The 26,103-nt window shown below is 37.4% G+C and overlaps 1 protein-coding gene across 7 annotated transcripts in view; it reads right to left on the bottom strand.

Moving 5' to 3' along the window:
* The window catches only part of LOC126363261 (exonuclease mut-7 homolog), a 265,763-nt gene that overhangs the window by 217,986 nt on the left and 21,674 nt on the right, over nt 1-26,103 (bottom strand). For all 7 annotated transcript variants that reach the window (XM_050007953.1, XM_050007952.1, XM_050007948.1 and 4 more), the window contains exon 4: nt 23,523-23,660. In XM_050007953.1, the coding sequence (XP_049863910.1) occupies nt 23,523-23,660 (138 nt within the window). The remainder of the gene's footprint in view (nt 1-23,522; nt 23,661-26,103) is intronic.

The raw sequence follows: 26,103 nt of genomic DNA, 5'->3' as shown, positions 1-26,103 counted from the left end.
TATTAACTCAATCTCCCTCTTGTCAGTATCATGGAGGAGCATTTCAGGTAACTGTCTCTGAACACTTTTTTCTACGTGCGCTATATGATTCCCTGTTGGGACTAGGTTTCTATTTAGTTCACCTGCTATATTCAGAAAGTGATTATTAAATACTGTCCATATATGCGACTTATCAATAACACGGACATTCCCACTACGCACTGATTCTATATCCTCTACCTGTCTCTGCAGACCAGCCACTTCCTTTACGACTGACCATATGGTTTTAATTTTATCTTGAGACTTAGCTATTCTATCTGCATACCACATACTTTTTGCCTTCCTAATAACTTTTTTAAGCACCTTGTAATACTGTTTGTAATGGGCTGCTGCATTTAGATTGTGACTGTTTCTAACATTTTGATATAATTGCCACTTTGTTCTACAAGATATTCTTATCCCTCTAGTCTGCCACCCAGGCTGCCTGTTTGTGCTAGTGCCCTGTTTTGAATGTTCTAATGGAAAGCAACTTTCAAAGAGCATGAGAAAAGTCTTGAGAAAAGCATTATATTTATCGTCTACTGTATAAGCGCTATAAACATCTTGCCACTCTTGTTCCTTGATGAGGTTTATAAATGTCTCTACAGCAACTGAATCTGCTTTCCTAAACAGCTGATGACTATATTTAACACGTGATGCAGCACAAAAATCTTTTAGAGTTAAAATTTGTGCATCATGATCTGAAAGGCCATTCACCTTTTTGCTAACAGAATGCCCTTCTAGTAATGAGGAATGAACAAAAATATTGTCTATGGTTGTTCTACTGTTCCCTTGCACTCTTGTTGGAAAGAATACGGTTTGCATAAGATTATATTAATTAAGGAGTTCTACCAGCATCCTTTTCCTTGCACAATCACTTATACAATTAATATTGAAGTCACCACATATAACTAACTTTTTGTATTTCCTATAAAGTGAACCAAGAACCTCCTCTAGCTTTAGCAAAAATATTGTGAACTCTGAGTCTGGGGATCTATAAATAACAAAAGAAAGAAGTTTAGCTACACTAAATTAACCACACCTGCACAACATTCAAACACCTGCACTGAAAAGTGCAGTACTTTGAAACATCAATTAACTCAAATGGGATACCGTTTTCACATACATGGCTACTCCCCCACATCGCAAAGAGCTCCTAGAAAAGCTGCCAGCCAACCTGTATCCTGGTAAAGGAAGCCTCTGAATTATCTCCTTATTTAAGAAGTGTTCAGATATACCAATAATTTCAGAGTCAACATCTATAAGCAGTTCACTGACTTTATCTCTAATACCCTGTATATTTTGATGAAATATACTAATTCCCTCATTAATCAGATACCTAAGCTTTGTCGAAAGTGGTTTATTTGTTAGAGAGACTTCCCTTAAGCAGGAATACCTATCAGCTGACTTCAATCTAAAAAAGGTACAGCTCTAACACCCACAACTACCGGAATTTTCCCATGAGTGATCCCACCGCCCCCACCTATGCTGTCACCTCTGTCACCTATAAGCTTTGCCAACCTCCCCTCTCCATACCTGTTGAGGTGCAGGCCATGTCTAGTGAAACCCGTCCTGCTGACAGACTTCACCGACACCACTGAAATGTGACTCACACCTTCTGTCATCAGCACACTCCCAAGTCTCATGTTATTACGCCTGACGGCTGTATTAAGATGAGGCCGATCGTGACACTGAAACAGTTCCACGAAATGCACATTCGTGTTGCCAGTCTGAGTGGCTATCTTTTCCAGGTCACCATCTGTCATACTCCCCATCCCTATCAATACTATTACCACCCCCATCCACAATCACTACCTGGTCCTCTTTAGTAAAATCCCTACATAACCCCCCTACGTTAACAGTCACCTGAGCCAATCCTGCATTAGGCTTCACAATGCCGGTGACCTGGTACTCACTCCCCAAAACTTCCTGCAACTGCTGGTCTACACCTCTACCATGAGAACTACCTAACAGCAGAACCTTCTTCTTTCTCTTAGACTTTGCAACTGTCCTAGCCACCATAACTGCTGAGGTCTGCTGCATACTTCCTACATCTACAGCTGCTAGAGATTCCTCTCCACTAGACTCTGACAGTTGGTCATATCTATTCCGAACACCAATAGTAAAACTCTCTGAAAATCTCTTTCTCCTAGCAGATCTCTTGCCAACAGCCAGCTCCCATTCCCTAACTCCCTTCTCCCTCCTCATCCTACCTAACTGCTCCTGTGCGTTTTTCAACTGCACCTGAAGGACACAGATCTTATGCTCCTGCTCCTCTATCAACTTACTCTTGCTACATAACCTGTAGTTCCAGGAGAGGATCTCACCAGAATGCCCACTGGCTTCCCCACTGCATTCCCCCCAGTGAAAATACTTCTAACAAGTCTCACACCGCAATCCACTACTCACGAACCTACGGCAAAGCCCACACTTCTCACTCATGGTAAAGTTTTACAGTTATTGAAACAAGAAAACAACTTTATCTAAGTTCCGCTACTACAATAAGATGATGTTAAAAACTGACTACAATAATCACAAACTTGCTCTACAAGGGAAGTAACTACTATTATTGACAGTATTAATCAACAACAAATGAGAATATAACAAAATGCTAACACAGAAAGAAAATCAAACGTCTAATGACACAGTAACGAAACTGAAAGCAGTTCGCAAAAATTTCTTCTGAAGTTATTTCACCGGAAAACACTAAGAACACCGGTTGAAGACTACTAAAGTTCCTAAATAAACTATTATACACAAACAATTAAGTAGTACTTAGCTTTCAATGCGCCGCTACAGCTGCAACTGGTCAGCGCGGAATGTAAACACGAGTAAGAGGTTAAGTTACTCGATACGAAACACTCACAAATATCAGGTCACAACACAAGAAAGGCAGAAGTGAATGAAGAAACCACTAATAAGTCACTTATATAGTAAATATTATCACAAAAACCGTTAAAATATATATCTGAAACCTAAAAATATATAAAAACTTGGAGAGAGATCTCAAACGCAGTCACGCGCTTATGACATCACACAAAAGAGTGCATTTTCATATTTCCTCCTTTCATCAATTAAGTTCAATATTTCTTCTGCTAGCCAAGGAGTTCTACTAGCCCTTGTCTTTTTACCCGCTTGATCCTCTGCTGCTTTCATTACTTCATCCCTCATAGCTATCCATTCTTCTTCTACTGTACTATTTCTACTGTACTTCTTTCCCCCATTCCTGTCAGTTGTTCCCTTATGCTCTCCCTGAAACTCTGTACAACCACTGGTTCTTTCAGTTTATCCAGGTCCCATCTCCTTAAATTCCCACCTTTTTCCAATTTCTTCAGTTTTAATCTACAGTTCATAACCAACAGATTGTGGTCAGAGTCCACATCTGCCCCTGGAAATGTCTTACAATTTAAAACCTGGTTCCTAAATCTCTGTCTTATCATTATATAATCTATCTGATACCTTCTAGTATCTCCAGGATTCTTCCATATATACAATCTTCTTTCATGATTCTTGAACCAAGTGTGTTAGCTATGATTAAGTTATGCTCTGTGCAAAATTCTACCAGACGTCTTCCTCTTTCATTTCTTAGCCCCAATCCATATTCACCTACTACGTTTCCTTCTCTCCCTTTTCACCGATGACTATTAAATTTTTGTCTCCGTTCACTACCTGAATAATTTCTTTTATCTCATCATATATTTCTTCAATTTCTTCATCATCTGCAGATCTAGTTGGCATATAAACTTGTACTACTGTAGTAGGTGTGGCCTTCGTGTCTATCTTGGCCACAATAATGTGTTCACTATGCTGTTTGTAGTAGCTTACCCGCACTCCTATTTTTTTATTCATTATTAAACCTATCCTGCATTACCCCTATTTGATTTTGTGTTTATAACCCTGTATTGACCTGACCAAAAGTCTTGTTCCTCCTGCCACCGAACTTCACTAATTCCCACTAGATCTAACTTTAACCTATCCATTTCCCTTTTTAAATTTTCTAGTCTACCTGCCCGGTTAAGGGATCTGAGGTTCCACGCTCCGATCCATAGAATGCCAGTTTTCTTTCTCCTGATAACGACGTCCTCGTGAGTAGTCCCTGCCCGGATGTATAATTTTTCATTTAGCAACAAGGCACTCTGTTTGTCGAACAAATTTTAGTTCATCTTTATGCAAATAATAATTAAAAACAGAAAGGAGTTATTCTTATCAAAAAAAATATTGATTCAGTGTTATTTGAGAACCATTTAAATTTGTTAATAAGGACGAAATTTAAATAAAGTAACAAAATTGCTACCAACAAGATTCGAACTAACAACTTTACAATTAGTAGATTTCTAAGCTACGCACTCAGTTACCGGCAACTATATTAACAATCTCAAAAATTTTAGTGGTTAACCACAGTCTTAAATTTTCTATTTTCCAAAAGTAATGTTCAGAGAAGAAAACAAAGTTGTAAAAATATAACCTCTGTACAAGGTTTTCTTGTACTATATCAAGTTTAAAATCACTTTGGGGGTCTGAAGATGCTAAGTGGTTTCCATCCCTGGCTGTGTATTCCAAGGTCTGATATATCCAGATTCTTGAGACACTAAGTAGCATGTATCGCCAACTGCTCAAAGTTGGAGTAGGATGCCGCATTTAATGCCAATGACTGAGGCAATGCTAAGATTTTTAGGGCCTGTCGAGCCACAAGGAGGTGCTGCCAAATATAGTGTGGTAGTTGACAAATCTCTGCACACAGATTCTGAACTGGTATGGTCAAATAGGTTCCAATCGATATCTGAATGCCCTGGTGGTGAGCATCTGACATCTTGAGGTGAGAAATACAGACTGATCCATAAACCACTCTGCTATAATCTAACTGTATTCTGACAAACACCCTATAAAACTGCAAGGGGCAGGACCTGTCAGCTGCCCGCACCTTTCCGATGCGGCATTTAAAAATCAACAATTTGAAGCCCTCTCTTCACTACGGGTCAAAGAGTAAAATATTATCCCCCATTGTGAAATTTGGTTGGTTCAAATTTAATTGAACATACTTAGAATTGAAACATGTAGTCTTCTCTGGTGAGAATCCAAAATCAGTTTTATTAGCTAAAGCTTCCAGCTTCCTGACGGTTGTCTATTGTTGTCTCATTGTCATTGTAAGATAAAAAGAAGAGTAAAAGATTTCAAAATCAACCATGAACAAAGAGCATTTAACACACTTCCTGACTGCAAAGGAGATACCATTGATAGTGACTACAAACAACGTGGCACTGAGTACAATGTCTTGGAAGCCCAAATCTCCTGCATAGTAACCTGATAGTAATAGAAATAGTAATCTGACAAGGTATCAACAATGCAGTATCAAAAAACCAGTTCTCGAGGAAGGATTTGATATGAACAATCTTTCGCTACTATCGATTTATCACGAATGTAAAACTTTAATTGTAATTTGTAAAAACATAGCCAACAACAACAGCTGAAAGTTTTTCTAATTATGGTAAATCTATATAAGGAGTTCCTCGGAAACCATTTTAATCAGCCTGTGGAAGGGCATGACGTGAGCAAGATCTGTGCCCAAAAGTGATAGTACAAATTACAACTTGTACAATGTGCTGAGTGTCATCTAAACTTCTCATCCATGAGATCTTTCTGTAATTCAGTGACCATTTTTCAATGATTAACTGTGTACCTGTAATTACTTTTGTGAACTGTGTTAATCTTCAATACAGTTCACTTTGAAAGTAGGATGGGCCTGTGAACTGTGTTATTTCCAAATGATTTTTACTGTGCACATCGTTTTCATTTTGATATGACTACATTTATTTTAAAGGGCAGTGTAATTTGGGAACGAGTTCATGATCTACTTGCCACTTTTGGTTCACATCAGTGTTTAATTACTGCACTCAAACAATCATGATACAGGGCATCAACAGAGTTTAGTATGTGGCTTACCCTTTACCTGTGCATGAAATACAGTGAATGATACTTGATCTTGCCATTAGCAGTAGGTTATTTAATAGCACATTGTAGCTGAAGTGTTTTGGACTGTAAATCCGGTGTGGACATCATCATTTGAAATAGTCTACTTTCACCAGTAACTTTTCAGCAAGATTCGACAGAATCGCAATGACCGACGACAGACAAGTAAATAGGGTAATGTTACATGTGATGCTATTTCTGGGCAATGACTGCTCAACCCAGGCACAATTCAGGCTTACGAGAAATGTGGCATACTAATAGACAGGGGCTGCAACAGTAAGAAGTGAGAGACAGTGGACAGAGACATAGGAAATACATTTTCATGTGGCGTATAAATTAACTAAAATTGCATGTGGACAGTGAAGTGAACAGTGCACAGCCAATTTCTGTGAACAGTGGAAACCTCATTGTTTGAATGTGCATGCATGAACTGATGCCAAGATGGAGAAGAAAGCTTGATCAGCGAGAAGCCAGCACTACCTGACGTCATCAATGTCGACTTGCACTGTGGACAGTCACTGATCAATGTGCAACTGATGTCACATCCCAGAGCACATGAGCCAAATAATACAAGGCAGAGTGGACTTCAACAATGTGGTGTGACTGGGACCAATGCAGAGATTATGAGCTGCAGCAATTAGCAGACAACACAATGACAGCCACAACTGGCGTGGAGGTTCATTAAGGTAAACTGACATTTTAATTATTTATAAATCTGAGCAACATGAAAGTAAAAGACAGTTTTGGAAGTCAAGTTCAGGAAGTCTCAGTAAATGAGAATCTGCTGTCAAAAATACTGAAGTTAATGAGAGAGTTAGAATCAGATTTTAAGAACACGGTTACTAAGAGTGACATTAGAAGTTACATCAGAGAGTATTTTACAAATTTAAAATCAGAATTGAGCAACAGTATTAAAAGTATCAATAATTAGTTTCTGTGCAAAATTTTTTGATGGAGAGAACTGAAATGACAACAGAGCATTTTGATTCCAAATTAGAATATTATGGGAATGGTGGGTTGTTGAATTAAATTGTGATAGAAAGCAAATTTAATAAGAGAATGGAAGTTGATTATTCTCAGTCTGATGTAACTGAAGTAATACAAACATGTTTTTTTAATGATTATAATGAAATGATGTTTGACACAAAACAGGGAAATATTGTGGATACTGAGAAGATGGTGGTACATAATGAGAATGTTTATATAAATAATGGCACAATTAGTGATGTTGAAACAGAAGGTGAACTGATGTTAAGTGAAAATGTTGACAAAGTTGTTTTTGATGTTGTGGATCTGGGGATAGGGCACACAAATATGGACATACATACTGATACAAGTGGTGGTGGTGGTACTTTTACCTGGCTGCAGATGCAGTGCAAGTAAGTAATATTATGCAATATCTGGGGGCTGATCAGAAAGTAATTAATGTAAATATTGATGTTCTTGATGTGAAGAGGGAGGATGTACAGGTACTAAATGAAAGTATTGATGAAACTAATGACCTTGTTGGCAATTAATACAAAACTAAGGAGTAGTGATAAGGTAAATGAAATGCAATTAGTGAATGTCAGTGTAAGTAATGTTGTGTGGAAGTATGTGCTAATTAAGAGTAGAAAAGTCATCAAACGAACGAAATTTGTTCAAGTTATCAATGCTTGATATGCAGACGACATTAGAAATGGATAAAGAAGTGAACAGCTTGCAAAGATGGGAAAGTATGAAAGATTATTTTCTGAGTAAATTTGAATAAAATAATTTTCACCATCAGTGCGCAAAAAGTAAATTTCAGTACTTGTCTTTTGCACAAAATGTACAGGAAGCAACAAGTACTAATAAGAATCATGAATTAATTTTCAATGTAAAAACATTGAGAACAATTTTGAATGCATTCCCTGTCTACTGCCTCTCACTTCTTTATTGTCACAACCACTGTTTATTATTTTGTCACACGTTTCGTAAGCCCCAACACATTTGTGTTTGCTGGGCGTCAAATGTTCAAAGGACTGGTTGTGGTTTTCATTGGTTCAATAGATGTTCTGGAAAAATGATGGTCTGAAATAAGTAGTGCAATATCAGATGGAAGAGCAGAGGGTCCAACTGATTGTGAACCTACCAACAAATGGGTTCAATGCTCTATATCAAATTCACTATGAGGCAATAATGCTTACCCCAACTGGGTGTCTCATTTTTCCATTTTCCTGGGGCACTCAACCTCCTATTCTATACTGCCAGTTGTTTGTAAAGTTGATTGGTCGTTGCATTTGACTTGATTTTTAGTATAATAATATGTTTAAGTAAAATTTCTGCTGTGATATTATTTTGTATTTGGCTAGTGGTCGTAAGTAATGTAATTATAAGAGGATGGAAGCAAGGACAATATACAGCACATACACAGTATCTGGTGAAATTGATGAGGTGCTATATTTATTTCACTTTTGGAGATCACAATGAGAATAATTTTCTTCTTCTTCTTCGCAGATGAATCACTTCGGACCATGGGTAATCAACATTTGTTGGCCTTCCTTTTCGCCCAGTATTTCTTCATAAACAACCAATGGGCTAACTTTCGTTGCGTAGACCACGTATGTCGGTTAGTTTTTCTCTCTCCTTCCTCAAAACCCCGTGTGTTTGTGATTTTTCCGATTTCATTTCTATCGTGTAGATTTGGAGACCCTAAATCTCTCAGGTCTTTTTCTGTCTGTTTGTACCAGTTCGGTCTTGTACTTTTGTTCTTTAAAAATGTATGGATTTTGTGCATTAACCTGTTTGAGTCCATTCTTTCTAAATGCCCCATGAATTGGTTTCTTCTCATGTGCATTATGTCTGTTATTTTGGAAATATTTTTATATATTTCTGCATTGGGCTTTGGATAATGCATACCATCTTTAGTTCTTGGTCCTAGGATTTTCTTCATTATTTTACGTTCTTTCACTTCTAATTCCTCTTTTAGTGTTCTTTGTTGAAGGTTTAGTGTCTCAGATGCATAGAGAGCTTAGAGTTTAATTACTGTTGTGTAGTGTCGTATTTTGCAGTTCCACGAGAGACTTTTTGTTGTAAATGTTTTTTGTTAATTGAAACGCTGTCTCCATTTTCTGAACTCTTGATCTGACAGATTTCTTTTCATTACAATTTTCTGCAATCCATTCACCTAAATATTTAAATTCTTTTACTCAAGAGATGTAGTTATTACCAATTTTGAGATCAGAAGGTGCATCTTTGATGTCAGTCATAAATTTTGTTTTTTCAAATGAAATTTGTAATCCTATTTTTGCTGCCTGCTCTTGTAATAGTTCTAGCTGTTTCTGTGCATCGGTAATGCCTTGTGCGATCAGTGCCACGTCATCAGCAAATACTAAACAGTCTAATTCTATGCCCTTACGTCTTGGTCCAAGTGTGTGTGCTGGTGCACCTGCTTTTCTCCATTCTCTAACAACTTTTTCAAGGGCACAATTGAAGAGCATTGGGAACAGTACATCCCCTTGTCATACTCCTGTGTATTTAAAATTCTGTGCTCAATTCTCCCATAAATTTTACTTTGGATTTGGTCTCCGTGAGTGTTTCTTTTATTATGTTTGTTGTCTTTTGATCTAGTCCAAATTCTGCTAATACTTCAAAAAGGGATTCTCGGTCTATACTGTCATATGCTTTTTTAAAGTCGACAAACGTGATGACATAACTTTTGTTTGAAGTACTATGAAAATATTTCATTGAGTTTTTCAAGTTAAGGATTTGTTCTACACACGATTGACCTTTTCTGAATCCACCTTGGTATTCACCTAGTTTTGAATCCAGCTAAGGTTCTGCTCAGTTTAGTAGGTCTTTAGACAGAATTTTGTATGTTATTGACAGTAGAGAGATTCCATGATAGTTGTTGGGGTCTGTTGTACTTCCCTTTTTTTTTTTTTTTTAACAGAGGATGTATGATTGCTGTCTTCCAATCTGTGGTGATTTTTTCAGTTTTCCAGATTTCATGTATAATTTCTTTGAGTTTTGCAATAAGATTTTCTCCTGCATTTTTCCATAATTGTGCAATGATTTGGTCTTCTCATTATGCTTTGTTATTTTTCAGTGACAATTATCTCCTGTGACTGAATTATCTCCTGTAAACTTGGTGGCTTTGAGTCTGGGTTTTGCTGTGTGAGATGGAACTCAAATTTTTCTGCAGGCTTTTCACAATTCAGTAATTTAGAAAAGTATTTTGCAAGAATTTCACAGTTTTTGGTGTTGGTGTGGGCAATTTCCCCATGTTCATTTTTGAATTGGAGTGATGGAGGAGAGTACTTAGTTAATTTTTGTTTGAATACTCTTTAGAAATTTCGGGAATTGTTTTTCTTGAAATCATTTTCTATGTCTTGCAATTTTTTGTCTTCGTGTTGTTTACGGACTGTTCGTATTGCTTTTGTGACTGTTTTTCTGGTATCTTTGAGAGCTTCCAGGGTCTTTTGATTTTTGTTGCACAACCAATTTTGCCACGCCTGTTGTCTGAGATTTATCAGTTGGTCACACTCATCTGTCACCATGGGTGTTTACGTGTTCTTGTTTGTGGTGCTACAGTTTCAGCTGCTTTTAAAAGTCCTGCTTGCAGTTGTTGACAATTTTGTGGTTTTAAATTTTGTGTTTCTTTTGTAAATTGTTAATTACCATTTATCTTTTGTACATCATGTTTATGGTGTAGAGATTTCTTAGAGAATTTTCTTTTTTCTGGGATGTCATCTAGGGAGAATTTTGTTGGGTAATGATCATTTCAAAAATCATGTATAGTCACGGCCTCTGCACCGCTGTGATCTGATTATCGCGCTGTTAATGCGCAATATGAAAATGGCTGAGGCTGCTTTCTGTTCCGTAGTGAAACACGCTCAGAACACGATTGAAAAGTGCCGAGAAACACACATTCTTAATGTTTTTCATAAATTTACGGAGATAATCATCTTTGAAGTTTTCCCAGTGTTGTACACACTGCAGGTGATATGAACATGTAACACAGTTGGTAGCGTAATGGAATGTGGGCTAAATGCAGTAATTCATGCATTGTTTCAAATCTCCCCAGTGTCCTTTTGTTTTCTCGTTCAATTTCAAATACCTACATCTTGTACTTCTTTTTTTATGAATAATGCAAGTCTTGTTGTGTCTAATTACATATTGGACACAAAATTCCTGCTTCCATTTCAAATACAAATTCTTAATTATCGATATTTTATGAAAGGCTTTTCATAAAAGTTGTTTAATTAAGAAAACATAATTTAATTTTTAAGGCAAAAATGAAAAACCATACACTCTTTATTTGGATTATGTCCATCGTTTTATACCACAGAGAGAGACAGGTATCACAGAAACATGAAAAACAATCATTTTCACAGCATCGAGCACATCATACAAATGCTGCATTTGTACATTTACTACTGTACCACTACAATACGAACCCAACAGAACTGACCTGGAGCCAAGCTGGGGGGTTTGGCCCGAGAAGTAACAAGACTATTGAGCTGTCAGACGCACCGGAACCAACGCATGCAGCTTTTTCACTTGTCATTGGCTAATGCTGGCAGGATATAGAACGGCTCATCATAAAAGAAGAAGAGAAAATGCTGCCTGCACCTTGTTGACTTCATGGATTCTGTTGTTGACAGGCTCATTATCAACGTAGCAGGTGACACTTCCAGAACTGAAATGTATTACTCAGATTCGGATAAGGAAGGAGCTAAGAGATTACCAGACAAATGACTGTAAGTAATATCTGCAGTGACTTCAAAATTTAACTATATGGTGAAATCCTTCAATACTCTCTTAAGTTACATACAGCTTATGCAGAAAAATTACTCTGTGCTTAAGTCACGAATTTTCATCATTCTTTTTTTTTTAATTACAACAGAACATTAGCTAAAAATGATAAAGTATTGCAGTTATCGTCTAGTCATCCAAGGAACATATTGTGGGAGATTTGCAATGTATTATTTCATTCTGCTTAAAAATTAAGTGGCATTCGAAGCTGTATTGCTTCTCTACTCATCTTTTTACGTGTGAACTGCAGCTGGCCACGTCACTGCCAGCTAGCTGTACCAGCAGAGGGGCCTGTGCTGTCCAAGTTAAACACGCCGGTAGAGCTGCTGTTCCGTATTATTGTTAGGTCGATGTGCTCATAACACATAGCAAAAAACATACCCTTATTATCATACTTCACAGTACTGTAGACATCTTGGCTACAGTCTGACATGAAACAGAAATCCAATGAGGTTCCAGCAAATGCGGAAGAATACATAGTGCAATGTTTACATCAGATTTATTCTTATGATGAACGGATTATGGTAACAGTAACTCAAAAGTAACTTGAATATTCTGGCAAGAGTGGATAATTTGGTGACATTTTGGGAATTTCATGAGGATTTAGTTTTCTGGAAGGTAGTAATTAATATGAGTGAAGTAATGCAATGATTTGAAGCAATTTCCACCACCTTAATTTCAATTAATTGGTAATTATGCAATGGTATTGTGATCATGGTTTTGTTCTCTTTGGAAGACATAAAATATGGGTAAAATCTTGACTTTCAAATTCAATTATGTGAGACAATGATTTGAGTTAAAATACAGGAGTACACGGAAGAGATTCCATTCTTTTTAAATCATCTTAATGATTAAGTTTAGGTCTCAGTGGTCAGCAATTTCTTCGTTTTCCGAAATTCCTTCATTCCCTCTGATCTGGCTGCTCATTCTTCTACAGATATGACATACTACTTCTGTTGTGATGGTTTGAATGTCAGCCGTATGTATTTGTTCTTCAGAAGCAGTTTCTCTTCTCTGTGTTAAATTTGGTGTGTGGTGACTTTCAATTCACCCAGATCACTTTATAAGAATACTATTGTGACATTTCGTGACATATGCTGCATGTGTATATAATATTATGTAATGAATATATGTCAGAAAAATAAGAATTTTCTTGTAAGTTTAGCTGTGGTAATTGTCTGTATGCTGAGGTAAGAGGTTTTGTTTTTGTTTTCCATGTACAATGACTGAGTATAACGACTTCCCATGACACCACTAAAACTAGGATATGGGGGCAACCATTTGGACCTATAAAAGGCATGGACCCAATTTCAGCTAAGTGGAACAGTGGCAGGTTTGATTATATAAGAAGAAATCAGCGAAACAACTGGAAGATGGGAAATTCGTTTCATGAAATTAAGAAAGTGTTAGACTATCTTAATTGTTTTTATTTATTTATTTATTTTATTTTTTATTTTTATTTTTAGTCTCCATGCTATTTAACTTCTGATTTTCAGGAACAAACTTTTTATGTTGAAATATGTTTTTTTTCTACGGTATATGATTTTGTACTTTAGTATTTGAACAGCACGTAATTCTTTGTATTAGACATTTATGGCCAGTTTAGGCAATCAAAACAATTTTGAATCTGTATATGCGACTTTTTGTACAAATTTTGTGAGCTGCTGTTCAGACATTACACAGTCACACAGTCAACTATTTGGTAACTATCTGTCTATACAACCCAATGTTGGGGTGTGGAACAAAGCAGGTGGATTCTTTTCCACTGTTATTTTAGAAACTGCTAGTTACACATGGGTGGTTATTACAGTAACGGTTTTAAGTTTAGTTATTTTCTGCCACCTATAGTAGCCATAAAATAAACAAACATGAGCTAATGGAAGTGACTGCAGCTCTACTGCTTTTACATCACGCAAGGAATCAACTAAGAAAGAACACAAAAATTCAGGTTTTGTGAATGTGTGTTTTTTAATGGAATGCTTTTCAAAATTTAACTAGTGAACTGACACTGTGTTAGATAAATATCTGTCCCATGATTTTACCAGAACGTTGAAACAATTTTGAAAATCTCATACATGCAATTTGCCGGAGAACTGCTACATGTTGTTGTGGTCTTCAGTCCTGAGACCGGTTTGATGCATCTCTCCATGCTACTCTATCCTGTGCAAACTTCTTCATCTCCCAGTACTTACTGCAACTTACATCCTTCTGAATCTGCTTAGTGTATTCATCTCTTGGTCTCCCTCTACGATTTTTAACCTCCACGCTGCCCTCAAATACTAAATTGGTGATCCCTTGATGTCTCAGAACATGACCTACCAACCGGTCCCTCCTTGTCAAGTTGTGCCACAAACTCCTCTTCTCCCCAATTCTGTTAAATACCTCCTCATTAGTTATGTGATCTACCCATATAATCTTCAGCATTCTTCTGTAGCACCACATCTCAAAAGCTTCTATTCTCTTTTTGTCCAAACTATTTATCGTCCATGTTTCACTTCCATACATGGCTACACTCCATACAAATACTTTCAGAAATGACTTCCTGAAATTTAAATCTATACTCGATGTTAACAAATTTCTCTTCTTCAGAAACACATTTCTTGCCATTGCCTGCCTACATTTTATATCCTCTCTACTTCGACCATCATCAGTTATTTTGCTCCCCAAATAGCAAATCTCCTTTACTGCTTTAAGTGTCTCATTTACTAATCTAATTCCCTCAGCATCACCCGACTTAATTCGACTACATTCCATTATACTCATTTTGCTTTTGTTGATGTTCATCTTATATCCTCCTTTCAATACACTATCCATTCCATTCAACTGCTCTTCCAAGTCCTTTGCTGTCTCTGGCAGAATTACGATGTCATCGGCGAACCTCAAATTTTCTTTTGTTTCCTTTATTGCTTGCTCAATATACAGATTGAATAACATCGGGGAGAGGCTGCAACCCTGTCTCACTCCCTTCCCAACCACTGCTTCCCTTTCATGTCCCTCGACTCTTATAACTGCCATCTGGTTTCTGTACAAATTGTAAATAGCCTTTCGCTCCCTGTATTTTACCCCTGCCACCTTTTGAATTTGAGAGTATTCCAATCAACATTGTCAAAAGCTTTCTCTAAGTCTACAAATGCTAGAAACGTAGGCTTGCCTTTCCTTAATCTTTCTTCTAAGATAAGTCGTAGGGTCAGTATTGCCTCACGTGTTCCAATGTTTCTACATAATACAAACTGATCTTCCCCAAGATTGGCTTCTAATAGCCAGTAAAAATTTGAGAGTGTGTACCAGTTACAACCCAACTAGCAATCACACTTCAGTTTTTAACTACTGATGATCCATACAGAAGTTTAGCATACCTCTTTAAAGTTTACTATTCTATACATCTATTGTTACCACAAATATGTAATGCTTTGATTTGACTGCAAGATTTAATTACAGGAAGTTTGAAATAAGAATTTATTTCCTTTTTTTTATTCTCCAACACATACTACTGTTCACACTATCAATTCCTGCTTCAGGTATGTCTCAGGATTGTGAAACTCTTAACAAATTAAAAACCATATGGATGAAGAGCCACCTGTGCTTCCACTCTTCCTGTGAAACTTCTTTTACCTTGCATTTGGTATTGGTTCAGACACTTCAGAATTTTTTGTACGCTTCATAACGCTTGAATCCAAGCTCGTTGGCAACGCTTGCAAACTTTTTCTCCCCTCCCTCCAGTTTGTGATCTTAGTACACATTAATTTTGACATCCATTAGCTTTGATGTATGATATCGTATGTTATGGTTGGCATTGTTTACAATTTTTTCTTGTCAATAACAGATTATTTCAACTATGTATGTTACATTCCCCCACACGTAAATTGCAATTATAAAATTCATACTTCTCTTGTTTGCTCACTTCTCCACAGCTGTACACAACAAAGCCAGAACAATAACCATCTACAACATATGTGGCTACATGTATGAACACAAGCTTTGGAACAAAAGTGGAACAATACTGTTTTCACACAGATATGCAATTGCAGTGCTTTCGGTGAGAGAAGTAGGAAACAAAGGTGACACAGAGCGTAGCATACATACACACACACACACACACACACACACACACACATACACACACACACACACACACACACACACACGAGCATATACTCACAAAACAGAGAGAAATACTGCCCTGCAATACAGAATGTTCTCCACTCTTGGTGGACAACACTGGCAACCCATCGGCAATACATCAGCAATTACCTGAAGCATCAGCAATATTGCCCAGCCTTATTACAAAACTGCCATGTATTGCAGCCACCTTGCAGCAATGTTGACCGCTGTAAAATATGGCCCATTTAAACACCCCTTAGAACTTATTACACAACCGTCGGGAGACGTTCCCAATGAAAGACACGGCAGTCAATGCATTAAAAAATAAGTACAAAGATTCCAAACATATAATGCTGGTACTAACTAACATACAGAATGAAAGCAATCCGAATATAAAACAATACAAAAACTTCACTTAGAGAAGTGAAGGCATTTTGTAAGTTTTATTTAGGTATCCACCACAGTGTCTATGACAAACTATGACACTGCAGAAAGCACGTTGAACAAAATTCGTCATACCTGCCTCACTTTGCATACATTGTAAGGCACATTAGATCCTTCAATGAATGTGATTGCAGACAAACATCTGTTTTTCATACATCTGTTTTTCATACATTTAGGAATTACAGCTGAAAAAAAAGTATGGATACTTACAGATTGACCAGGTCACATTGAAGGGGGGGCAGGCGGGGGGGGGGGGGGGGGGGGGGGCTCCAAAGCCAGTCAGTTTTGAAGAAGGAAAGGAACTATCCTGGTGACTATACAACAGTGACACTGTCATGTGATAGGCCCCACTAACTTCTTTCACAAAAAGTGTCCAACTGAGATAAATACAATTTCTCTGCCAGTCTTGGTGATTACACATAATTAATTAATGGAAAATCTCATATAAAGATGTGAAACAATTACTAACAAAGAGATAGAGGGGCTGGCCAGTACTTACCTCAGCTCAGTACAGCCGATAGAAACACAAAAAACAACCGAAAATTTAAGCTCCTAGCTTTCGGTATAAATGTTCCTTCATCAGGGAGGAGAGAGGGGAAAGAAAGGGAAGAAGGGAAGAAGGGAAAGTGGATTTAGTTACTCACAACCCAGGTTATGAAGCAACAGGGAAAGGAAAACAGGGAAGGTAGCAAGGATGGAGGCATGGTTGTCAGAGGGAAGCCAAAGATATTCTACTGCAGGTACTGTGCCAGCTTCAAACCAAAGAGGATGCATACAGAAGTAAAGAGGTGTTTTATTCCTTCTTATGATTACTATTCTAACTTTAGTTATTTAATTTCCCTACCCACCAGTTACCCACTATGTACCCTAATCCTATACCACATTATTTACATTCATTCCGGAAACATGCATTTAAACAACCTCACTCCCATTTACTTTTCAGTCTTCTCTTCTTTCCCTTTCCTCTTTAGCCATTCATGCATCTTTCCATCCTACATCTTTATACTATACACCTCTTTACTTCTGTATGCATCCTCTTTGGTTTGAAGCTGGCACAGTACCTGCAGTAGAATATCTTTGGCTTCCCTCTGACAACCATGCCTCCATCCTTGCTACCTTCCCAGTTTTCGTTTCCCTGTTGCTTCATAACCTGCGTTGTGAGTAACTAAATCCACTTTCCCTTCTTCCCTTTCTTTCCCCTCTCTCCTCCCTGATGAAGGAACATTTATTCCGAAAGCTAGGAGCTTAAATTTTCGGTTGTTTTTTGTGTTTCTATCGGCTGTACTGAGCTGAGGTAAGTACTGGCCAGCCCCTCTATCTCTTTGTTAGTAATTGTTTCACATCTTTATATGAGATTTTCCATTAATTAGTTAGATCACCTATATGGTCCACATTCTTCATTGTTTTGTCCCTTTTGTTAGCTATCACTTACATCTGTCATCTAAACACTTTCTCTTCTTCAGTGTTTTATTTATATATATATATATATATATATATATATATATATATTCGTCACCAACTGTGCTAGTTTCATTTGCCTCCTATTGTCTTGTTCGGTTTATAGTCCACTTCTCTTTTTCTATTTATTGATTTTTCTATTTATTGATTTATTTGTTTAACATTCCATTATTTAACATTCCATAGTTTTCACGTTCGTTATTCGCTGTTTTCCAGCCAACAATCACTGCCAACAATCTCTTCCACACCTATCAGTATCATCCAATTCCGTCGATTTCGTGTTGCTGGTGATATTTTTGTGCCATTGCCTATCTTTCTCTGCCACAGGAAACATTTTTTGGAACATTTCTGCGCCACCCGCGAACCTTTTTGCGTCACGCGCTATCTTTTTTGCGTCACGCGCTATCTTTTTTTCGCTACTCGCTATCTTTTTTTCGCTACTCGCTATCTTTTTTTCGCTACTCGCTATCTCTGTTTTTGAGCAGCGTGTGTTCTCTTTCCCCTGATCTGGACATACTTGCTTGGTCTGGTCAACTTTTTCCGTATTTTTCTTATTCGGTGGTCTTTCTTTGGTATTTAACGTTACCAACACAATTTCTTTCTTTCTCGCCCTTCCTTCCGTGTTTTATTCCTTCTTATGATTACTATTCTAACTTTAGTTATTTAATTTCCCTACCCACCAATTACCGACTATGTACCCTAATCCTATACCACATTATTTACATTCATTCCGGAAACATGCATTTAAACAACCTCACTCCCATTTACTTTTCAGTCTTCTCCTCTTTCCCTTTCCTCTTTAGCCATTCATGCATCTTTCCATCCTACATCTTTATACTATACACCTCTTTACTTCTGTATGCATCCTCTTTGGTTTGAAGCTGGCACAGTACCTGCAGTAGAATATCTTTGGCTTCCCTCTGACAACCATGCCTCCATCCTTGCTACCTTCCCTGTTTTCCTTTCCCTGTTGCTTCATAACCTGGGTTGTGAGTAACTAAATCCACTTTCCCTTCTTCCCTTTCTTTCCCCTCTCTCCTCCCTGATGAAGGAACATTTATTCCGAAAGCTAGGAGCTTAAATTTTCGGTTTTTTTGTGTTTCTATCGGCTGTACTGAGCTGAGGTGATTACACATAATGACTGTCAATGCTTAGCTAGACACTGCTGTTAGGTGTGTCACACTTGTTATGTATTTTAATCCTGTCCACTCCTGTATATACAATGAGGTCATTAAATTTCATATGCAACAACCACCACCCACGTGCTGTCAACCGCTCTGGTAGAGGAATGAAACACTGTACCACAAGAACTTCTTAACAACTTTGAGGCCAGCAAGGGAGTATGTTGCAGAGCACGCACTACCGTCCATGGCGATCACACGCCTTATTAAGAACCATGTCCCACTGCTTGTATTGTCCAGAAGGCAAACACATATCACTAACAAGGGGAGGCCACGACGTTTGGAACGTGGATTTACTTCAAACTTCATACACCCTTAGTACCCCATTATGACAGCAATATGTGTAAGCAGTAGCGTGTACTTGTCAAGTGTTATTGAGAAATTCGCAAGATAATTTCAGTCATCAAATATATACCTGTGCATTGTCACTTTTACCATGAAGTGGCGGCAGCCAAGTGGTTAGCGTTCAAGCCCCATAATCACTGGATCGAGTACCGTTCGTCAGTTCCCCCCCCCCCCCCCCAACACACATTCTTTACTATTTATATTACAATTGATACAATGGGAAAAAGTTGTTGAACTGGTGAAAGAACACCCCAAATGGAGTCTCCGAACTCTCCAGATAGAAGGGTCTAGAAGTTTGACATGAAAAGATGAATTGAAGACATGGGAAGAAAACAGAAAATCTGGAGGATCAACGATCAATAAATATTCAATAATTGATTCGTGGACTTACGAATGTTTCGTGGAGTCTCGCCAAAATTATCAGCAAGTAAGCATTTTTATCACTCTACATCTAATTTTCTATATCTTCTACAACCTCATTAAAAGAAATAATTACATTAATAAAATGAAATTCTGATTTTAGTTTCCAGGTAACAACCAGAAACATACAGCAGTGGGCTTTGGCTGCTGCAGGCTAATTCTAATCTAAGGACTTCATCTTCAAAGCATCGTTTTCATAGATAAAAAAATTCAAACTACAGCACATAATTCGGCATAGGAAGATCACGCAGTATGTGAGTTTGAGGAAATTGTGTCTGCAGACGAAATGCTGGAAGCCGCGAGAAAGTTTCAATTACAGATGAGGGCAATCATCCCGAATTTTGGAAAAAAAAAAAGAAAAACAAATGTTATCAGTGCAGACCGGACAGGTTGCCAGTACCAGTCCACATACACCAGAACTCTCGCTGAAAGAAATTCGAAGACCCTGTTTGTCAGAAGATGCAATATGAATAAGGTGACACACTCATACATGGCACAATATACGATAACATTGTGTGGTGAATTATTGTCACACGTGTTTCTTTGTTTGCAAGAAGCCACGGGGAAGTCTGGACCAAAGCTTTAGAATACCGTTGAGAAATTAATGAAAGCTCTTCCGTATGTCATTGTAATGAGTTTGAAATCTGGGAAATTACCACACAATTATATTATTCATTTTTACCTAGCGTCATGTTTCCCTATGTAAAGAAAGGAAAATTCTTATTAATAATAGATTCTTCGGGGGGGGGGGGGGGGGTCAAACGAATCTGGGTTGTACGATAAAATTTTCACCGATGACGAAGAACATGGAACATGTACGGTTGAAGTCGTACCTCTGAAATGCACACCAGTATGCCAACCGCGCAATGTTTATTTCTACAGGCCAAGTGCATATTTCATTACGCATCTTCAAAATTGTTAGTATTTAATCTAAAAAGAATGAGAAATTGCTTCTCGTGAAGACGCTATAACATACCCTTGTTACTGCATGACCAAGTATCAGAGCCGATATTTAAGGAAATGCTGTGTTTCGCATGGTTTGCTTCCAAATTATTGGCTGAAAGAGGGGTTTTTGAAAATGTTAAAAAGGTTTCTTTTTCCATGGAAAACCTCAAAAGACCTTTTGTATGGGGAAACAAAGCATTTACTCAATGCAGGTGGTGCCGTTTAACTTTATGTTTTCCATGTTTTTGTGAAAAATATTCAACTTTTACTCCTAATGTCGAAAGAGATTAATTGTACATCTTTCAAAAGCTGTCTGTGCCTGTCAAAACTTGCAGGCAACACGTAATTTCGGGGTCCTTCCAGGTGTAAGGAATTTCTCAAATCACGGACAAGCATACATTTTCAGCATCACTTTACATGTTTGGTCATTTACTAGTTGATAGTTATGAATATTATATTATCTGTGATGATAAAAATTGGTAGACTGCCAAATAACATTGTAAAATTAATAAAAGTTCATCTGATTACACATATTTTCCCCATTGTATCAATTTTAATACAATAGTAAAGAGTATGTGTTGGGGAAAAAAAATAAAAAATAATAAAAACTAACGGAATTTAATCCAGCTATTACGGGGCTTGAACACTAACCACTTGGGTGCCGCCGCTTAATGGTAAAAAATGGAAATGCACAGGTATATATTTGATGACCGAAATTATCTTGTGAATTTCTCAATAACGCTTGAGAAGTACGCGCTACTGCTTTCACATTTTGTTGTCCCAATGGAGTACTACGAGTGTAGGAAGCTTGAAGTAAATCCACATTCCAAATGTCGTGGCCTCCCCTTGTAAGACTTCAGTGCAATTATTGTCTTTGAATATACTTGTCATTTCTGTTCGACTCATTGCGTATTTCTTACAGTTACCTTCTATACTATACAGAAGTGACAAAAGTCACCTGATAGCAATATGGATGGCAGTTATATCCTATACATGAGGTATAAAAGAGCAGTGCATCTGCAGAGATGTAATTTGAACCACAGATGGTTCATATGAAAGTGTCCGATATGATTATGGCTGCACGCTGGAGATTAAGAGATTCTGAAAGCGAAATGTATTTGAAGCTAGACACGATACATTTTATTTTGCAACTCATTAGGGAATTCAATATTCTGAGATCCACAGTGTCTAGAGTTTGCCAAGTATAGCAAAATTTCACGTATTACCTCTCACCATAGACAATGCAGTGGTCGATGGTCTCCACTTAACAACCAAGAGCAGTGGCATTTGCATTGAGTTGTCAGTGCTAACAGACACGCAACACAGAGTGAAATACTGCAGAAATCAATGTGGGAAGTATGTCAAATGAACCAGTTAGGACAGTGCGCCAAAATTTGGCATTAATGATCCACAGCAGCAGACAACTGACTATAGTGGCTTTGCAAACAGCACAAGATCGCCTGCAGTGTGTCTCTTGGGCTTGTGACTATATCAGCTTAACCCCACCTGACTAAAACTGTGGCCTGGTCAAGTGAGTCCAGAAAGGGCTGATGGTAGGGTTCAAGTGTGGCGCGGACCCCACAATGCCGTGGACCCAAGTTGTCAACAAGACACTGTGCAAGCTGATTTAATTCCATAACGGCGTGTGCTGTATTTATGTAGAATGGACTGGGTCCTCTGGTCTAATTAGGGACCATTTGCACCCATTCAGGACTTCATGTTCCTAAACAATGATGGAATTTTTACGGATGAAAATGCGACAATGTGCCATGTCATCGGGCATCAATTGTTTGTGACTTGTCTGAAGAACATTTTGGACAATTAAAGTGAATGATCTGGCCATCCAGATCATCTGACATGAGTCCCACTGAACACTTATGGGACATAATGGAAAGGACAATTTGTGCACAAACTCCTGCACAGGCAACACTTTCGCAATTATGGACAGCTATAGGGGCAGCATGGCTAAATATTTCTACATTGGACTTCCGACGACTTGTTGAGTCCATGAATGTCAAGTTGCAGCACTAACCTGGGCAAAAGGAGGTCCAACACTATATTAGAAGGTATCCCACGACATTTCTCACCTCGTCATGACAATGCAATATAATGCCTCTCATGAAATGCGCTGTATCAGTAAAAGGACTGGCCTTCCAGAAAGAAGAAGTTGCAGAATTCTAGCACGTATTACCATGTCCCAGCAGCAACACTAAAGAGATGCAAATGATTTAAATGATCTAAAGTAATGCACATTCCAACTGGATATGGTCTATCTGTAAACTGGTAAGCAAGCAGCCACCATTGTGAAAGAAAAGGCATTGCCCAGAAGAATGCTACAATTGCAGTACAGGGGTGACAATCAGTTTCCTGCCTAGCAGTGCAGTACAGTGCAGCAGGTGGTAATTTACTTATATTCTGTTCCGGTTTTAACTTCCAATAGTTGGATTAGTTCTTAATTGCTTTATTATGTAGTGTTACTGCATTTAGTGGAAAATGAGCACTCCTCACATGTCCCAAGTGATTTGAAAGGCATGGTGCAGAAAGGTTGGTCTAACTTTATGAAAAAGCCTGTAGTTGTTCCTGCACAGAGAGTGGGGGCTTGCTTCCTCACTCTTCAATTTGCAGTGAGACTCTACATAACATGATATAATATTAACATATCTTTTGTTAAATAATACAAAACCACATCAAAGCCCGCCTGGAAATCATGAGGAAAGGCACAACTTAGGCTCCACTATTTACAGCCTTCTTTATAGATAATAGCTCAGTCATTAAAACAAACATAACATTTTTAGTGTCAGATTTACTCACAAGTTGCATTCAAAATATATTCTAGCAGTATTGGAGATGACACAGTTCACTTACCTGTATATGCTAAAGAGTTAGTTTTAGCTTGGTAGAAATCTTCACTATTTAACATTATTTGAAGAGCTGTAATATAGGGGTTACCAGCAGCAGCAAAACAATTGTGCAGCATCTGTCTTACAGCATTACTCTTCTTCCCTAAAACAAAATCGTTTTTAACAACATAAAGTATTTGTATATTAACAACTGCATTAGAAAAGATACCAAACAAGCAAAGCGACATTTGATTCCATTGAAATCTCACTAAAAATTTTTAATTTAATTCTTAAGCTCCACATGTGAAATGAAAGTAAGTATTTATTTCACATACAATAATTTGTTTTAATGGTCTTCAAAATTAAGAACAACTCGGTAAACAAAAATTGGTTCAACTTTCACTGACTGCAAGCAAGTGAAATGGAGTATTTCATCATATTTAACAAGGAACATTGCCCCCACGTAATTAACAGAAGTTCCATTTGTCAAGACTATGTATGGGTAAATAAATAAATCAGATTAAGTGGACTGCTTTTTGCATAACAGATCTTGCAAATATGAATAATACTAAGTACTATGAAATTCCAAACAACAGAGGGAGGAAAAAAAGAATACAGAAGGAAACAAAGACTATATCTGATAATGACGTGATTACTGAAAAGATGCACCAGATAGCTATGTATAATTAAATACTCTTTATTCAGAATAGACTGTTTCGGCAGTTATCGTCATTGTCAAGTACATCTAGACTGATGTGACGTCCATATTACATCGTAAGTGAACTGTCTTATAACTGTCACTGTTGGGTAGTTCCATGAGTAATTGAAAGACTAATGGTGATAGTTTTTGCACAATAAGGATAGTAAAGACGAAGAATCACGATAAAAGACAAAAAATTTGTATTTTCTACATAAGCAAAGGAACACAAGTTACGTAATTTAATAGTTGAAGTTTCATTCATATAATGAGACTTATGTAAAAAAAAAAAAAAAACTTTCTGGTAATGGAATGACAATTCAGACATGCTATTGTTATCATTTATAATGCGACAATAATTCAGCTCATTCATTTCCTATAAAAATTCACAAAAATTATACTGTGAAGAGGGATAAATGGGAAACAAAGTGACATAGAAGATAAATGCATGACACTAATATTTTACTAACAAAATAAAATAAATGAATAAATAAAATTGCTGGTAACAGAATGTCACTTAATAGTAACGGAATGATACTTTCACTTGAAAATTACCAGTTTTATTCTGCACTGCCGATTGGGTAGGGAAAATGGTACTTATTCCTCCAATCTATAGTAGGTGCAGCTAGTTTCTCTATGATTTGGTCTTTTTCTACCCAACATTTATCTTCCTTTGAGGGAAATGTAAATATCTTTCGATTTGCGTCATTCTTTCTAAGAAATGAAACTTCATAACCGTCTTCAACATAAATCACCTGCCCCACAAAAAATCTTTACCTGTTTTTTACAGCATAGGAAACCAAAGCTGAATGATTGATCAGTTTCCTTTGGCAGAAGATCGCTTTTTGAAATTGTGTACAAACCTCTGGGAAGATAGTGAGTAATGCTGGTACTCAATAATATATGGAGCAATAGGTGTAACAGCATGGGTGCTTTTTGTCTGCTCCATTGGAACTATTCCCATCCACATTTGATCCAATTCCTCTGTATTCTTTGAAATTTGCAAGGCAGAGATAGAAAAAAATGTTTATGCCATGACATCTTTCATGTGCAGCTTTTGCAAAGTCCCCAGCACCAGATAGTATGTGTTTCCCAGCTTTGCAGATATTTCAGACTGTACTCTTTACAGATCCACCAATCCCATCGACAACACCTTTGCAGTGTCATGTGGCAAAGAAGTTCCATGAAATATTTATTCTATAGCATTCTCTGAAAAATGTCAAGTTGGCAAACAGGAACTGCTGCTTAAATTGACTGGCTGCACTATCACTTGTGAATGTGGCAGATTCTACCTCTGGGTTCATGGATATAATGTGCTCTACAATTTTACTTAGGAAAGCACGCACTGAATATTTATTACGATCAATTTCATCACTAACAACAGCACAAGAATATCCATCATTTTGTGAGTCCCAAACAAATTCTGTAAACAAAGTGAGTTGTTCTTTTGACCAATGGGCACTCTGGACTTCATTCTGTACCTGAACTGTATAATTTTCTGCAAAATTTACTTGCACCAAGATGATGTTCTTATTTGCAGAATTCTTTTTGTTTTCAAAACAATTTGATTGTTGTCTTTTAATAAATGTATGTTGTAATAATTGGGGTAGCATGTTTGAAAGAGCATCAAGACTGACCAACAGTACCATGAATCTCTTTCAGAGGGATTCACTGGTTCACTGTTTGACATTGGGTTCATTTGACCAGCTTCTTCATTAAGTTCTCATCCAAAGAACACTTAACTTCCAAAGATACATTTGCACACTTTTCACATTTCGCATCATGCAAACATCTTTCTCTTGATTTCAGACTGTTGTGCTAATGAAGTCAGAAAATGTGGTTCATTATCATATAATCTTTCATTCCAGGAGTTTGCCATGAAATGTTATCTCTAACATAAAAAAAATAG

This window comes from Schistocerca gregaria, chromosome 1, assembly GCF_023897955.1.
Source record: "Schistocerca gregaria isolate iqSchGreg1 chromosome 1, iqSchGreg1.2, whole genome shotgun sequence".
Taxonomy (NCBI): Eukaryota; Metazoa; Arthropoda; class Insecta; order Orthoptera; family Acrididae; genus Schistocerca; species Schistocerca gregaria.
The sequence above is the reverse complement of the archived record's forward strand: the minus strand, read 5'-3'. Positions and strand labels throughout refer to the sequence as shown.